Genomic DNA, 18,292 nt, shown 5'->3' with positions numbered 1-18,292 from the left:
TGCCTGGACAGCTGGACCAAGCAATTGCATTTTATTTCATTGTGACCGACACAAAACCGCCCGTCAGTCTTTCCTTCCACGGGAGGGGGCTGGGCTGCCATCACTCAGAGCTTCTCCCACATATTAGAGTGCAAGCTCTGCGGGGACAAGTCGCTATCAGTCCCACTCCGCTATTGTAGGAGTTAAGGAAATGGGTGAGGATCTTCCTTGGTGCTGGTGGTCGGAAGTTCCCACCGCCGTTTCCAATTAGGACAGACTTCCGGCCGCTCCGCCTGGTGGAATGTCGCCGTGCCTAATTCAGGTCTATATAACCTGCATTAGATGTGATGACATCAGTGGTCCGAGGACCGCTGGTGCAAAGGGAGAAGAGGCTGCGGAGACTGTCTAGCAGTGGGAACTGGCGGGATCGGGTTTAGGTAAGTAAATTAGCGTTTTCCAGTCCCATAGGCATAAATGGCCAGTTACCCCTTGCAATGTGGGGGCAGCACCACTACAAGGGTAGTTTTGTGGTTTGCCCAGAGATAGGCTTTAAATATAGAATAAATAACCCACGTATAATAATCCAGAATATATATATTTTTTGAGATTGCCAAGAATCCAACGCATTTCGCATCTGTAAAACCCTCCCTTCTTCAGGGCTTAATAAGCTCATGAGATCTGGATCAGATATTAGTATTGGTAATCAATTGCCGACAGCCCCATTAGGCGTCTAATATTAGGCTTTAGTTCCGGCGTTCTATCAAAATCTTCAACTACCTCACTTCCGGTGCTCAGAAAGACTGGAGCTCTGTACAGTTTCAGTGTGCATGTGTTCAGGTGTTCTATCGAAAGCTCCAACTCATCAAAATCTCCAACTACCTTACTTCCAGTGCTCATAAAGACTGGAGCTCTGTACAGTTGCGGTGCGCATGCGCGCATAACTTTTTCAGATTACTCGTCGACTTTGCCACCTGCTGAATATTGTTAAAATGCAGCTGTACAGACCCCGGTCAGTCTTCGTGTTTTGCTGTCTAATGCCGTCTGGTCGAAATCTCCAACTTGCAAGTACCCGGCAGTGAGGTAGTTGGAGATCTCGATGAGTTGGAGCTTTCGATAGAACACCGGCAAGTTCTGGCTTGTTCAGGCACTTCCTGTTATACGGTGACATCGCTCTGTCTGTCTCTACATGTGCTTCTGCATTGTCCTGGTTAGTATTGTCAGGCTCCGTATACCTATCAGCGCTGGTTCTCTCAACCAATCAGCTGCAAGTAAAACAATTACAACATCCCTTATTTTTCACAGCGCCGCCAGAGTTTGTGCAATGGCCGCAGTCGGTGAGCCACTCCCCCGGTGACAACACCACTTTCTCTTGCTTGGCACGAGGGTCTCCTGAGCCCACCCTCGTGTGGCTGAAGAACGGCAAACACTTAACCCACCAAAGGAACACCAGGCTGAGCGCTGACAACCGGTAAGCACACGCCAGAGCCTTCTGCTCGTCGTTTTGTGTACAATATAATCAACTCGCTGTGTTTCTGCAGCACTCTGACCCTCCTCAGGGTCACCTCTGCAGATGAGGCCCTCTACCAGTGCATCGCCGAGAACAGTGCCGGAACGAGCCAAGCAAGTGCCCGGCTGGCAGTCACTCTGCCGCAGGATGCTCCGAATGTCCCGGAAAAGGTGAATGCTGTCCCTGTTTCGGCCACCTCTATCGAGGCTACGTGGACCGCACCTCCACCTGAGACGATTGATGGGATAATCGGATACGTACTCCACATCTGCAAAGATGGAGGTAAGAGATCAGACAGCTGTCCAAGGGTACACCTGAGGCCTACAAGTGGCTATATGACTGTAGAGCTCATAGAAGACTTTCAACCAGATTTTGGAGGGTGTCTGTGGAGATTTGGCTCATTTGGGAGGTCATGTGCTGATGTTGGATGACAAGCAACGTTCTAATTCAACCCAAAGGTGTCCAGTAGGGTTGAGGTTAGGGCTCTGTGCAGGCCACTTAAGTTCCTCCACACCAAACTGGTCCAACCATGTTTTTATGGAGTTGGCTTTGTACACAGGAGACAGTCATGGTGTAACAGAAAAGGGTCTTCACCAAACGGTTACCACAAGGTTGGAAGAGCACAATTGTCTACAATGTCTTTGTATGCTGTAAGAATACCATTCGCCTTACCTGGAAACACCTGAAATTTTAGAATGGGATCCACATATTTTTGGCCATACAGTAGATATTCGTGGTCTAATGCTGCCTTCTCAACTAGGGTCTCTCCAAAGGTTGCAAGGAGTTTCTTGAGCAATTAGACATTTCTACCAATCAGATTACGTACCACTAACACCAATTTTTGTATTAGCTGTGGGTAGGAGGGCCTTCTTCCTACTAAGCAGTGAAAACAGACATTCCTCTCTCTGACCATTAGAGTGAAGGGGCCCTTCTCCCAATGTCCACCAAAGTAAGGGAGCCGTTCCCTCACTGACCACCAATTAAGAGAGCCCTTCTCTCACTGATCACCAATGTAAGAGAGCCCTTCTCCCAATGACCACCAATGTAAGAGAACCCTTCTCCCACTGACCACCAATGTAAGAGAGCCTTTCTCCTACTAACCACCAATGTAAGAGAGCCTTTCTCCCGCTGACCGCCAATGTAAGAGAGCTTTTCTCCCACTGACCACCAATGTAAGACAGCCCTTCTCTCACTGACCACCAACGTGAGAGAGCCCTTCTCTCACTGACCACCAACGTAAGAGAGCCCTTCTCTCACTGACCACCAACGTGTATCCACTTTACGCTAATGTACCAAGAGCGGTTCATATAGTAATCATCACCAGGGGTTCCCTCAATCCTGAAATTTATTTCAAGAGTTCTCTGCGTTAAAAAAGTTGGGAAATGCTCTTCTAATAAGTGGCAGCAATGTATCCATGAACGTTATGAAAACAATATTATGTGCGTGTAAACTGTGACTGAGAGTTTGCTCTCCTCCCGTACAATTCCAGATCCCAGCACTCAGGAGATGCAGGAAGCACTTAGCAAGACGACCTTCAAGCACACGGTCAACAATTTAGAACCTTCCACCAATTACATTCTTTTTCTACGGGCATATTCCCCCCTGGGGGCCAGCCGGGACTCCAGGCCTATCATGGTCACGACGCTGGGAAGAGGTAAACTCTATAACTGGGGCTCGGGAAGACTGTTTTTCTTATCATGGTCATCAATGACCACTTCTGATCCATATGACTGGTTTCCACAGTTCCTAAGACTCCGGACTTCTCGGTCACTGTTGTTAATGAAAGCGCCGTACGGGTCAGCTGGGATGGAGGCGCTGCTGGGACCGCCGTTCAGGGTTACAGACTGGAGTATCGCAGGATACCGTCTTCGCAGGATACCGCAAACTTCCAGGGGACTCGGACTCTGGCGGGAAACCAAACTTCCTTCATCTTCCACGGCCTTGGTGAGAAGTTTTTTTTAGTTGTGGAAAGAGTAGGGGAGAATTACCTTCACTTTCTGTCCCTGGCACAACAGGATGTGAGAAGGATGGGAGCACCAACTATGTACTTTAAGACCAGTAAATCTTTATTGTAAATGACAGGTCACAGGAAATCCTATGCATTTTGGGGACTCGACAGCCCCCCTTTATCAGGACTGTAAAGGAAAATAAAGGCAAATGCTTTGGCTTTTTGTGACCTTCTGTGACACAAAAACATTTACGAGACTCATGCTAAATATTTGGCGCTCTCATTCTTCTCACATTCTTTAGATCAGCCTTTCTCAACCAGGGTGTCATCTGCCTTTAGCAGGGGTGCCTACGAACTTTGGCGCAATGTCATGCATTTCCATGGTGCAGAAGCACCATGGAAAGATATATTACTAATCCAGAGCGGGCTGCATCCAGGACTTTCCCCAGCATATTCAGCAAAGGACAGAAGTCCACCTCTGGCTAGACCTTCTCCACTTTCCACCATCCTCCAACATCCACACTGTGGTGAGTAGTTTGTTTCCCCCCTTAAATTCATACCAGATCCCTATCTAGGATAAGGGCCTGGTATAGATTTTGGGGGGAACAACACTTCATCCTTTACATGCCTCGTGATTTTGCATACTTCTAAAGGGTGTCCTGACTGAAAAATGATTGAGAAATGCTGTTTTAGACTTACCAGAAAGTTGCCTCTAAAAATCTGAATTTAGAGTCTTATCCATCCTGTTTTGGGTTCACTAACATGTCTATTGTTAAACAACAGGACATGAGGGAGATCTCTTGAAAACGAAGGAGATCTGCTCCTGGATTTCCCAAGAACTCATAACTATAGAAGTGGCAACTGTCCCTGGGCTCATGATGTCTGTTGCTCAACCATGATTGTGTGTTGCTCTACTTCCTCCATGGTGCTAATGAGCTTCTGACACCATCGCCTCTCTCACAAGAAAGTTATTGACCTCTCTGAATTTTGCCTTCCAGAATCGTCCTCTCAGTACGAGATCAAACTGGTGGCTTTTAGTGCCAGTGGCAATGGGAACAGCACGCAGCGATTTGTGTCTCTGAAGCCCAGCTGGAACGTGGCACCAGGTAACCAACCGCAGTGCATTCTGAGGATGGTGAAACATATTTCTCAGGTCTTGAAAGATTTCAGATCTAATGGATGGTAAAACTGGCATCACCACCAAAAACACAGAATTCATGTTTGGGTTTCCATTATTTGTACATTTTCTAACCAGGGCAAGTAATCTAAAATGTCTTTTAGAGGGTTAATATCAGCTGGGAAGGCATCAATATTGACAAGTGATGGAAGACTTGGCAAATGCTAACAGAACTGTTCAGTGACCAATTTTGGGTCTGTTTTACATAAATTCTTAACGTGTCTCCTTCAGTTTTGGCCATCACAACTGTCAACGTCGTGGTCAAGTAATGTTCCTCATATCTTTTCTACTGATGAAGAACCATGTATTTCTCAGTTTAGAAACGTTGTGTTTTTTTACTGCCTGCAGATCCAGCCCCGGCCTGTTCTTGTGGGGAAGGAGAGACGATGATGTCAGGACTAGTACTAGGAATTCATGTTGGAGTGGCCTGTATTGTCTTCTGCCTCCTCTTGCTCTTCGTAGTGCATTGGAAGAGGTAGGAAGAACAGTTCTGAAGATATGCTACATGACCAAAAGTATGTGGACCCCCCTCCCAATAACTGTTGTTATAGTGAAGGGTACTGTTAATGCTACAGTATACAAATACATATTAGGAGATTGTGATCTTCCAATCTTGTGGTTTGGTGAAGGTCCTTTTCTGTTCCAGCATGACTGCCCCCTGTGTACAAAGCCACCTCCATAAAGACACCATTGTTTGGTGTGGAGGAACTGACCTCAACCCTATTAAACACCTTTGAGAAGCCTCAATCCCTGTGAAATGAATTAGAACACCAATTGTGACCCAGGTCTTTTGTTCTACATTAATACTTGACCCTATAAATGGGCACAAATTCCCACAGACTCCCTCCAAATTCTTGTAGAAAGCCTTCACAGAATAATGGAGGCTGCGGAGCCACAACTCTATATTAATGAAGTTTGTAAAATCTGCGCTTATGGATAATTATATAAAAAAAAAACAATATTCAAGCAGCCGCACTCAGGACACTAAGGTCAAGAGATGTATATAATGAGTGAGCAGCGCTCGGGGTCACCAGTGGGTACACTGCCACTACCTGGATGTTGAATCCGTGCTTTTTAAATTAAGGTGAAGTGAGCGTTTCTATTGAATATACTGCCAATTAAACTATCCTAATGGCAGCTAGTGAGCTATAAAGTGCATAATCTCTATTCAGTGCAAATGTGCAATACATATATATAGATGCATAGATACCATAATATTGGCACAATTTTTAAACCTTAGTATAAATCCATAACATGTGTAAACAACACAAAGTGATGAATAATATAGTGAATCAATTATATCAAAACTTGTTATTCCATAAAAAAGTGCATCAAAAATTTGACAAAGAAGATAAATCGCATGAAGTGAATCAAATCCAAAGTCTTATAAAAATGATGACAATAATCCACACTCATTTTATACAACTCTATATTAACACTCATGGTTTTGGACTGGGATGTCCAACTAGCTCAAAGAGGTGTGAGCAGTGGCATCACAAGGGGGGTGCGGTGGGTTTGGCCCGCACCTGGGTGGGACAGTATCAGGTGAGGGGAGGGGACCCGGCGGCATACCCTATACCGCCGGGTGACTGTCCCCTTTTCTCTGTGCCGGCGTCCATCACTAAGATGGCCGCCGGCAGGTATCAGAATACTGTCGCGCGTGTGCGATGACGTAATCGCGCACGCGCGTGGTGACGTCTCGGTGGGGTGACACTCAGTTACCGCTCCGGGTGTCACCCAGCCTCTGGACGCCCCTGGGTGCGAGGGTCAAGTGTACACAAGCTTTTGTCTATATAGTGTATATTGTAGTGTGTGATTTGCATCCTTTGCATGGCTGTTAACTACTTCTGATTTCCACTTGAAGCCTCTTGTGCAAGACAAAAGCCAACTGGGCTATTAGCCATGTTGTGGAGAACAAGCAGAATCCGAGTGTAACGACGGAGGAGAATAATGCAGCAGAAGTGGTGGAGCTTCTTTCAGAGGTGAGAAAGGCGGCAATATCCCAATAACAAGTATTGCAGAGGAACGTATGTTTCGTTCCATTTCTTGAGGTTCAGAAGGCAGCAGTATCCTGATAACAGCTATTGTAGAGGGCCATCTGTTTCATTCAATATCTCGAGGTTTGGTCGGATGACACCGGCATCCTTATAACAGGTATTGTAGGGGACCATCTATTTCCTTCAATATCTCGAGGTTGGGAAAGTAGCAATATCCCAATACCAGGTATTGTAGAGGACCATCTGTTTCCTTCATATCTCGGGGTTCGGAAAGTGTCAATATCCAAATACCAGGTATTGTAGAAGACCATCTGTTTCCTTCATATCTCGAGGTTCGGAAAGTGTCAATATCCTAATACCAGGTATTGTAGAAGACCGTCTGTTTCCTTCAATATCTCGAGGTTCGGAAAGTGTCAATATCCAAATACAAGGTATTGAAGAGGACCATCTGTTTCCTTCAATATCTCGAGGTTTGGAAAGTGTCAATATCCTAATACCAGGTATTGTAGAGGACCATCTGTTTCCTTCAATATCTCGAGGTTTGGAAAGTGTCAATATCCTAATACCAGGTATTGTAGAGGACCATCTGTTTCCTTCAATATCTCGAGGTTTGGAAAGTGTCAATATCCTAATACCAGGTATTGTAGAGGACCATCTGTTTCCTTCAATATCTCGAGGTTCGGAAAGTAGCAATATCCAAATATCAGGTATTGTAGAGGAGCGTCTGTTTCCTTCAATATCTTGAGGTTTGGAAAGTGGCAATATCTCATTACAAGGTATTGTAGAGGAGCGTCGGTTTCGATATCTCAAGGTTTGGAAGACACCAGTATCCTTATAACAGGTATTGTAGAGGAGCGTCTGTTTCCTTTAATATCTCGAGCTTCTGAAGGTTGCAATATCCCCATAACAGGTATTGTGGTAGACCATCTGTTTCATTCAGTATCTCGGATTCATTTCACCCGGAAGTGTGACACATCTGTCTATAATTTGCAGTAAACATTGATCCATCTCCTTTCCATTTGTTCAGTCATGGAGAAGAATTCCGGTATAAATGTGTCCAGGTCTCCTTGATAGAATCCCTTGGATCAATAATTAGGTGTCCAACAGGTGAGCCACCGAGGACATCTATAAAATGGTGGAGATATAGACATGCAGACATTCTTCAAAGTTCATTTCATAGACCTTGTAGTCTTGGACTCTTCCACAAATTGTTTTCCCTTGAAAACCCGTACGTAGGCATGTACTAGAGCTGCAACAACTAAATCGATAATAATCGATTATGAGAATAGTTGACAACTATTCTCATCATCAATTAGTTGGTTGGGGAGGGAGAGAATTGTTTTTAAACAACCAATCGATTAGTTGAAAAAATTATCGGGTAACTAATCGATTATGGAAATATTCGTTAGCTGCAGCCCTAGCATGTACCATCTTCTCCAAATGTTTTTCCCCCACAACTTGTGTAGTTCTCCTTAGTAATCCTACCCGCCCTCAATTATTTTTGATATAGAACATCATGCATAGCCTCTAATTCTCCAGGTGATCATACAAGGTCAGAGGAAGATTTCCCCTGACCGGCCGTACCATAGGGGAACATGGAGCCAGCTTCCCGTGCAATCAGGAAGCCTGCTCGATGCTGATTGGCCAGGTCGATGCTGATTGGCCAGGAAGCCGGCTTCCCAGTCAGTTAGCATCGAGATGGCTTCCCGGGCCATCAGGAAGCTGTGCGGCGAGTAATGACCCACCTCCCAGCTTCTGATTGGCCGGGAAGTCGGCTCAATGCTGATTGTTTGGGATGCTGGCTTCCCGGGCAGCCAGCATGGTGCCGGCTTCCTGGCCAATCAGGAAGCCGGGTCATTACTCGCTGCCTGGCTTCCTAATTGGCTTGGAAGCCAACTTGATGCTGATTGGCAAGGAAGCCGGCCTCCCAGCCTGTCAGCCTCGCGACGGCTTCCCGGCCAATCAGGAAGCCGTGCGGCAAGTAATGACCCGCCTCCCGGCTTCTGACTGGCTGGGATGCTGGCTTCTCAGGCAATCAGCATCGAGCCAGCCAAACAGCATGGAGTCAGCCCCCCAGCCAATCAGGAAGCCGGGTCATTACTCGCCTCCCAGCTTCCTGACTGCCCGGGAAGTCGACTCCATGGCAGTGGGAGTACCGGTATCGGTACTCGGTGTCAAAGCAAAATATCAGTACTCGTAACCGAAAAACTGTTATCGGTGCATCCCTAGTTCTTTCCATTCCTTACTCTCCCCAAAACTAAAAACACATTAAGCTCCTTGTTTCTTGCTCTTGCAGAATCCCGTTACAATGCCAGAAGCCTCTTCGCCACTACAAAGGGATGCTAATGTAGTATGCCACAGGGACCAGAGTCATGAACCAGCTCAAGGTCCTCACGTCTGAACTATAATGCTGTTCACCAAAAAGCTACCTCATAAAACTTTCAGAGACTATGCTTCCTACTCAACAGATACTACCTACTCAACAGATACTACCTACTCTACTACGGGCCTGTGCCAATGACGCCATGGAAGATCAGGATTTTAGGCCAAAAATGTTCAAACTCATTGCCAAAGGTGTCCTGACCAAACATGAAATGTTTCTCACTTTGTTTCTCAGATTTCCTCCATTAAAAATACTCAAAGCAGCTTCAGTTATTGAATACCAAAGGTTGATTAACTCTTTGGCCCCGGCTGATCTGTGCTGTGCACAGACGTATTGTCCGATTTTCCAGTCGTGGCCAAAGACGGAGAAAGCCAAATGAGCAACTTCTCACACGCGGAAAGGGTCAATGCCTCCCGTCAATAGCCCAGATTGTCTCCCACGCCATTTGTGGCGTTCATCGATTTGACCCGGATTTGCAGAACCATAATAGAGGACTCGCATGTGCACAATGCCGCGGAGTGACGACGTCACGCGCTAATTAGGAACAATCGCTAATTAGTAAACCAAGTTTCACGGCCCCACCAGCTTCCTTCAATCCATCTTCCCTTTGTAGCTCTTTTTAAGACTGGCCAAAACATTTGTTTTTGGTGGAACATTCTGAAGGTATTTTTTTTACTTTTTTGGTTTATTTGGTAAACGTTTGCTAGTTTCTAGCTTGAACGCAACGGTGTTTAGCGTTAACCGCATCCTGAAAGACAGATGGACCAAAAAAACTTTGATTAAAGCGGGATACAGAGTATGGAATAAATAGACATCTATCCATTGTATTTCCCTAACAAGGAGCTATTCATTCCTATGCTACCTAGCCCTCCCCCACCCCAACCCCAACTCTGTGAATGTCTTCGGTAACAGGGCCGCCTGCCAAAAGAAACACGTTTAACCCTTAACCTCGCGGTGCACTGATCAGCTCCTCCACAAACCTACTGCTGGCTGCCACTCTCTGAGACTATAGCGCTACCTGCTGGTCGTCATACAGAATGCACCTTTCAGAACAACATGGCTGCAAGTTCCAGCTACTGAGGAAATGTGACAGGTCCACCTTAAGAAGTGTGTTCATAGTATGTCTTTCTGACCCGGTCTGCGTGTTACATGTCTGTCATGTAAGGACCCCACAGTAAAAGCGTGTCATTACTTTGCAGGTCACACATCCTGTATACATGAATGGGAACTTTGTGCACTCTATATACACACATACCTACATCCTGACGTGCCGGTTCTTGTGCTGGAGGCATTCAGGAATGTACACCTGTGTAGCCTACAGCACCCAATCAATGAGACTACTAAGCCCCTTTATATATATATTATATATATATATACATATATACATATATATATATATATATATATATATATATAATCTCATACTATACACAAGGCAGGGGTTTAGGCACCTAGCCGAATAGCAGACAGCAGAGGGAACATCAAGATTTCTAATGAGCCAAGACCCTATCCGTCTAGGGACTTTGATTGACAGTAGGCTCTTGAAGAGGTTGTGATCAGTGACTCAATGCGAGTTCAGCCACATTCTGCAATAAGTCAGCCAGGTATAGTTTAGCAGGTCAGAAGCCAGGAATTAGATGACATTATCTGCTGCCAGTTGTTTTTATATCCCCGGCCAGTGGCATGTAACAGCAGCTGCACGTATTGGTATGACAGCCTTCAGCCGTTATTCAGGACCTGCAGAGCAGACGGTACACGAGGTGGACAAAGAAGAAGAAAAGAACATTCCGTTTGATGACAATAAACCGGTGCACAAAGTGTTTTACTCCTAATCCGCCACAGGATGGCGATGATGTACAGCTCTTAGAGTCAATTTGCTCTATAGATACAGTAAACTCCCAGTTATTCGGCATCCACAGGGATTGGTAGATTCCGGATAAATGTTGTTTCTGGTTGCTTGAGAGTTACTATTAAAAATAGGTCTAATTAATGCCATGCCCCATACTATACTATAAACTCTGTATTGACTTAATATTAATTAGGGATGCACCGATACCGGTACCTCAGTATTGAGTACTCATATCAATATTTTTATTCGGTCCTCGCCGATACCGAAAGTCCCATTAGGGAAGCTGGGCAGCGGGTCATTACACGCTGCCCAGCTTTCTTAATGGGGTTTCCTGATTAGCTGGGTGGCATGTAATGACTCGCCGCCTGGCTTTCCGATTAGCCAGTAAGCCGTCTCCATGCTCCAAGCATGGAGCTGGCTTTCTGGCCAATCATGAAGCCGTGGGGGCGTGTCACGACTTGCCGCCTGCCTTCCTGACTGGCCAGCTTTCCGCCCAATCAGGAATTCGGGGCAGCACGTCATTACACTACCAAGTGACGAGGAAGCATGGCCAAGCAGGAAGCCAGCTCCATGCTCCCTGGTGATGAGGGAGCATGGGGTCGGCTTCCTGACTAGCCAGAAAGCCAGCTGACGAGCTATTACATGGCGCACAGCTTTCTGATTGGCTGGGAAGCCGGCTCCATGCTCTGTTGTCACCAGGTGAGGAAGGCGGCCGGCTTTCTGGACAATCAGGAAGCCGAGGTGCGGGTAATAACTTGCCTCCCGGCTTCCTAAATTGGCCAGCTTCCCGACCAATCAGGAAACTGCGCAGCGAGACATCACATGCCGCCCGGCTTTCTGATTGGTCGGGAAACTGGCTCCATGCCCCCTTGTCACCAAGTGACGAGGGAGCATGGAGCGGGCTTCCCGACCAATCCGAAAGCCGGACAGCGTGTAATGAGTCACCGTCCGGCTTCCTAATACCGGAAGTTCTGGTATCAGGATAAGCATTGGGAGCATTTGGGTGAGTACTAGTACTCGCCCAAATACTCCATATTGGCACCAATACTAGTACCGGTATCACTGCATCCCTGATATTAATATTGAAATGCTGTAATCAAAGACAAATAGGCACCCTAAAAGATATGCACACGATCATTTCCAGGATAATAATACATGTGGCAGATCAGAACAGTGAGTACACAGGGGATTTTTGTTCTGGTTAGTTGAATATTGGATATCACAGAGTTCGTTCTCTCTCTCTCTCTCTCTCTCTCTCTCTTCCCCCCCCCCAATAGCACTTACGAGGCCCCTGACCCCTACAGCCAAACACATTGCCCATTATATAACCGTGTCTCAAATATGGATTTCAGACCTTAAAGGTTAAATAAATGAAAATGTTTCAAATCCACTTACCTGCTGCGTATGGACTTGCTGGCGGTCGGTCGGTCGGCTTGCTGCAAAGTCACCGGCTCGCCAATCCCCAGTTTGGGTCAATTCGGTCTCAATAAATTATGTCGTATAAAACTGAGTTTGTACCGATAGATTGACAATTTGTGTGAAATAAAGACTTCGGTTTCGAAAGCAGTGCGTGCCACGAGTGTTTGCGACCCTGCGAAGGGTTCCCAGCGTCCGCATCCATCAAACGCTTAAATACATTTGGCAGCGAAAGGGTTAAAGTGCGGCTACCCTTTAAATAACCGAATCAAAGTGTTTCCCCCCTCACAGGTCATAATCCACATTTTAGGCCTGAAAACGACAGAGTTCTATATTTCCTGAAAGCAGAGACTCTGCAGAATAAAATAGCGGCAGTTGCAAATTTTGACGTCGTATGATATTAGCGCAACTCTTTATCAAACCCAACATTTCTGCAAAAATGACAATGAATTGTAGTGCCCAAATACACGATATAATACCCCTTTTTATGGGGGTAAAATATAAAAGAGGTTACGCCGAGTAAATGGATAACCAACATTCCAAGCGTTTTTGTAAGCGTATTTACGTTAGTATGTGCGCGTTCGCGGGGGACTTCAACATATTTATTGTATTTTTACATTTATTTATTTTTAAACTTTTTTATTTTAACTTTATTGGTATGACATAGGGGGCCTTACAAGCCCCACTATGTGATAGCACATTGGAGGTGACAGGTTCTCTTTAAATAGTAAAGTATATCACCGGCACACCCAATTAAAATCTTCTACGAGTGGTCATTTTATTGAAGTGCACACATCTCGTCATAAAGCAACGTTTCAGGGCCACTCGGGGCCCCTTCATCAGGCATGGTGGTGACATTAGGAGGGGCAGCGGAGCCTGGGAAGCAGGGCAGGGGGGAGATGCATGCTTCATGGGCCCCTGGAAGGGATCTGGCAATAGTTCAATAAACATGGTGTGTCCCATCGCACTCCTGACCGGAATGAAGACCCAAAAGGAGGGCGGGTGCTGCAGTGACACCAGATGCCTCTGAAAAAAATCGAATGGAAAGTCACTCGCACTCCAGACTGTTTAGAGGGGCCGCTGTCAGTGACGTACGGCCTCTGTCATTGGCAGCAAAAGGGTTAAAGTGTATCTAACACATGGCTGGACAAATTGGCCGGGTCGCCAATGGCTTCTGGATTGGATAGACTGGCTCTCTCACTTTCTCTGCCGTCTCTCCTCTCACTTTCTCTGCCGTCTCTTGTCTCACTTTCTCTGCCGTCTCTCTTCTCACGTTCTCTGCCGTCTCTCGTCTGACTTTCTCTGCCGTCTCTCTTCCCTCACTTTCTCTGCCGTCTCTCTTCTCTCACTTTCTCTGCCGTCTCTCTTCTCTCACTTTCCCTGCCTGTCTTTTCTTACCTCCACTGCAGTAGCTTCACAGGCCTCCTCTTGTGCGCCGGCATCCTGTCCTCCCGCGGCGCTCGTGTGGCCGAGGTTGCACACGGGGAGAGCTGCCCCGCCCCTTCCCGTCTGCGGCATCTGACACATTCAGCCGCACGAGCACCGCGGGAGGACAGGACACAGGTCAGTGAGCCGATCGCGATCTACCAGTGTTCACTCTGCGATCGACCTAATGGGCACCCCTGAATTTTGAGAATCTTAAAAAAATTGAACAAACAATTCCTCAAATGACCTACATAATAAGCAACAACAAAGGTGCAGAAAGTAGATGTTATCAGTGGCATCACAAGGGGGGTGCCACCATTGGAGGGGTAGAACACAAAAATCACTGACAATCATTTTGGTGTCACCCCCTCTAAAAAATAAAGTCCATGGTCCCATCGCACTCCTGACCGCCAAATCCCTTCAAGAAGCGGGTGCTACGGTAGTCAACGAGTGGCAGCCATTATAATCACAGGTAGACACCGACACTCCAAAAATGATAAGCAAACGTCTATTTATTGACGTGCAAATAGCAACGAACATTTCAGGGTCGCAGAGGATCCCCTTCCTCAGGCAAAAGCATACCTGAGGAAGGTGCGACCCCGAAACGTTTGTTGCTATCTGTCATGCTGCACGTTAATAAATAGACGTTTGCTTATCATTTTTGGAGTGCCGGTGTCTCTGTTTCTACCCCCTCTAAAAAGTCGGGCACTTGGTCATGGACCGAGAGCCTGACAGTGTCAGGAGAGAGGAGGGGACCCGGTGGCATACCTCATCCCGCCGGGTGAACGCCCCCCTCCTCTCTCTGCTGGCATCCATCACCAAAATTAATCAGATGGTCGCGCAAGCCACCTTTCCACTGCAAAGAAGTTGTTCAAGCACAGATTGCACTTGAATAGCTTCTTCTGCAGCCGGGGAATGACAGCTGAGGAACCAGAAGTGACGCAATCAGCATCGCTTCCGGTTTCATTCGGCAAGGAAGAGATCAGTGAAAGGAAGTTTACCTCATCCCGCCGGGTGAACGCCCCCCTCCTCTCTCTGCTGGCATCCATCACCAAGATGGCCGCAGGCAGGTATCAATAAGATGGCCTCGCATGCGCGATGATGTCACCCGGTATCTGTTCTGTGTGACACCCGGCCTCGGGACGCCCCTGGGTGTTATTCACATAGACGGCACAGTATCCAGATAATACATGGAGACAACATGCAACAATGTAGCAGAGACTCACTGACATACGCAGCCTGGCTACATTGTTGTGGATGTCAATCCGTCTCTGTGCATCACCTGGTAAACCTGCCAGGAACAACCTTCCTGTCCAAGGGTGACAACGCTTACTCACCGTACTGTATGTATGGAGGGCCAGTGTTGTCACCCTAGGATTAGGCTGCAGAGCACCGACTCCACCCCATCTCCTCCCCAGAGGCATTCTGTAGTTCGGAGATAGCTGGGGACAATGTAACTGATAAGACTGCAGCGCAGACAGATCTCACAGGAAGTTATCAGCTCTCTGGAGTTCTGGCAGGATCAACAGGTGCTTTTGAACAGACCAAACAAAACTATTTCATTGGTATATTTAACAGACTAAAAGGGAACAAGGAAGAGACGTCCATTGTTAGCGTTCACCGAGACATTGCAATATATTACAAATATAACCTCTTATCTCTGCTTTTCTTGCCCTGTGCCATCATCAGGCCCATAGCAGTATTGATCATTGCTTTGTTTACATACAGCCTGTCTGCAGTCTGCACTGTTAACTACTAACGGAGTGAGAATGAGGAAGCCATGTTTTTACAGCTAGGGGACATAAGTGATGATTTGTGTGCTGCAGTGCACTTGTGTAGTCACTGGAGATCACAAACTGCAGGAAGGAAGTGACCCCCTGAATGGGCACGGGCCGAACATTCCTGACAGCAATGTGATTTCAGGCCACCAATCGGCCAGAGTGCAGTGTATTATGACTTCCTCGTTCTGAGTGAGGAGAACGAAGTGTTGAAGCAATGAATGATGAATGAAGCAATCAGTGACAGGGTGACACACACACATACATACGGTATTCGCTGACACAACCAAACTGGCCCCAGCCCAATTTGCCTCCCCTCCGCCCCCACCCTCAATGAACTCCACAGCAAAATAAAAAGTTATAAACCGTTCCTTTCTTTATTAAACGAAGCTTGCAAGTGATAAATATTACAAATGGTTTTGAATTTTTTTTTTAAATCCTTTCTCCAAAAATGAGCTTTTTTTTTTCTGGAATATTTCATTTTTAAAACTTTTTGTATTTTTATTTTTTTATTTTTTTTTTAATCTGCAGAAGTCAGTCACTGTTTTGGGGGAGCTGGAGTCTGGAAAGAAACAAATCTCAATAACACAATGTGGAACCGAGGTAATAAAAAAAAGTTTGGGAACAAAAGTAAAGAGGGAACATCTTCAGCGCGCAAAAGGCAGCTTTGTCCCCTTCCCCCGCCCCGGGTCAGGAATTAGGTCGGTGCTGGTGCCCGGACCCCCACAATTCCTTGTCCTCAGTCTCCAATGCCTGGCTATTGCCCCAATGCTGGCTGATAGTCCAATTCTGTATCAACTTTTTTTTTTTTTTATATTAATTGCAATTTTGCCATTTTCAATTTCAAATGATAGTTCTCATTCAAATTAAACATTTTTGTAGGTTTTTTTTTTTTTAATGTTTTGATCGTTCAATGACACCGAGCGCGATCCAACCACAAAAAGTAGCAAAAAGTTTGCAACTTCTGATCGTTCCGCTTTCAATGGAGTGAAAAATTGCCAATTATTTTTTCGTTAGATCATTAAAGAAGAACTTCAGGAAATGTTTTTGTATGAACCCTTGCAGTGGGGCTACCCCCACAGGGTAAACTTTTTTTTAACCTAAAAACACGCAAAGTTAGAGTCACCCGAAGCTCCGAGCCCGCTTCTTCTTAGACCGGTCCTTCCAACGTCTCCCCCCCCCCCCTTCCTCTGCAGTGGTTTAAGGTCCCATAAATCATCGTCTATACACAATATATAGGAGGTGAGGACACTGAAGAAGATTCCAATGCTGCAGGAAAGGGGAGACAGGCTGGAGGGAGCGTTATGACAGCTGGCCGTCTCGGTGCTTTGGGTGAGTATAACTGTTATTTTAGCACCAAAAATGAGCACTTAACCCTTGAAGTGCGAGGGTTAATAAAAATTATTCTAGGGCTGCAACAACTAATTTATCGATTATCGATTAGTTGGAGAGCGAGAGATAATTTTTTTTTTTTAATACAACCAATTGATTAATTGAAAAAATAATCTGGCAACTAATCGATTATGAAAATAATCGTTAGCTGCAGCCCTAAAGAATTCCTGGAGTTCTTCTTTACCCGACTGGATTGAAATAAGCAGAGACAGGTCGCACTCTGATAACATCAGCCTTAATAAAACTTTATTGTTCCGGACAATGAATGCAAAAGGTCCAGCCAGACCCTTTTCATACTGATGCATTTCATTGTCCGGAAACTTTACTTTACTTGAGTGCAGCCAGTCTCTTTCCTTGAGACACAGGGCAGCGCCATTTGGATGGCACCCGTATGTGTTCATTATACGGAACAATAAAGCTTTACTAAAGCTGATCTCACCTGAGTGCAGCCAGTCTATTTCCTTGAGACAGCGCTATTTGGATGGCACCCACCTGTGTTCATTATACAGAGCAATAAAGCTTTACTAAAGCTGATGCCGCCTGAGTGCAGCCAGTCTCTTTGCTGGAGACACAGGGTAGCTCCATTCGGATGGCACCTGTCTGTGTTCAGTGTCTGGAACAATAAAGCTTTACCAAGGCTGATGTCACTGGAGTGCCGCCAGTTTCTCACCTTGAGACACACGGCAGCGCCATTCGGATGGCCCCAGTGCCCACAGGTCCAGGCAGGCTGTGGAAGTGGGGTTCCCTCTAGCGTGCTGTGAAAGGATCTCATGTCAGGTTTCCTATTTTATCTTTTAATATTCCATGCGCCCTGGTGCATGCTGGGTACCCATACCCAAACCCGTGATCTGACCAGAACATATTGAGAGTTGTAGTTTCGCTGCAGCTATATCAATAAGATAACAGGAGGAGCCAAGTCTCACCTGACAATGTTTCTTTTTAGGTGTCCCCAAACACCCGCCCACCCTTCGCCTATGGCCCCCCTTTCCACTCAAGGTGTGATGGATGGGAGGGCGGACGCCGCCTTTTGCACGCTCGCGCGAATTACACAGATTATGATACACAGTGACAAAAAGTCTCACGCCATTTAAACTTTGCTTTGTGTGGTTCCGTTTGACCTTTGTTTTCTTTTTATACATAATATACAACATTTTCTGTATCTTTTTTTTATTTTATGTCCAGAGATAACTTCTTTTTTACACTGAGAACAAAAAGTTGTTGCATCAAAACCTGAAGCAAAGGAGGGGGAAGAAAAAAACACATTTTCTGACCTATTAATTTTTCGTATAAAGAAAATCGAAAATGTCATCGGGTTTGGGGCGGGGAAGGGATAGAAGATCATTGCATAAAAGGAAGAGGGGTGTGGTTATTTCCGCAGCACCTTTTTTTTTTTTTGTTACGAGAAAACGGTTTCCATGTACAAAATAACCCATCGGTGAAG

The 18,292-nt window shown here is 46.0% G+C and overlaps 1 protein-coding gene and 1 long non-coding RNA gene across 2 annotated transcripts in view; both read left to right on the top strand.

The window, feature by feature from the left end:
• The window catches only part of LOC108800373 (immunoglobulin superfamily DCC subclass member 3-like), a 10,475-nt gene extending 6,142 nt beyond the window's left edge, over positions 1-4,333 (top strand). Inside the window, exons 6-10 of the mRNA XM_018572345.1 lie at positions 1,282-1,447; positions 1,518-1,768; positions 2,976-3,140; positions 3,230-3,430; positions 4,218-4,333. Of these exons, the coding sequence (XP_018427847.1) occupies positions 1,282-1,447; positions 1,518-1,768; positions 2,976-3,140; positions 3,230-3,430; positions 4,218-4,333 (899 nt within the window). The remainder of the gene's footprint in view (positions 1-1,281; positions 1,448-1,517; positions 1,769-2,975; positions 3,141-3,229; positions 3,431-4,217) is intronic.
• A 133-nt stretch (positions 4,334-4,466) lies between these two features.
• LOC108800375 lies at positions 4,467-6,547 on the top strand. The gene is made up of 3 exons (XR_001942094.1): positions 4,467-4,540; positions 4,960-5,086; positions 6,476-6,547. It is a non-coding gene; the product is annotated as an uncharacterized LOC108800375 (long non-coding RNA).
• Positions 6,548-18,292: the final 11,745 nt, after the last annotated feature.

The sequence above is a fragment of the Nanorana parkeri genome, unplaced genomic scaffold (assembly GCF_000935625.1).
Source record: "Nanorana parkeri isolate BGI_ZX_2015 unplaced genomic scaffold, ASM93562v1 scaffold2006, whole genome shotgun sequence".
In the NCBI taxonomy this organism is placed as follows: domain Eukaryota; kingdom Metazoa; phylum Chordata; class Amphibia; order Anura; family Dicroglossidae; genus Nanorana; species Nanorana parkeri.
Note: the sequence above shows the minus strand (reverse complement) of the source record. Positions and strands in the feature narration are given on the sequence as shown.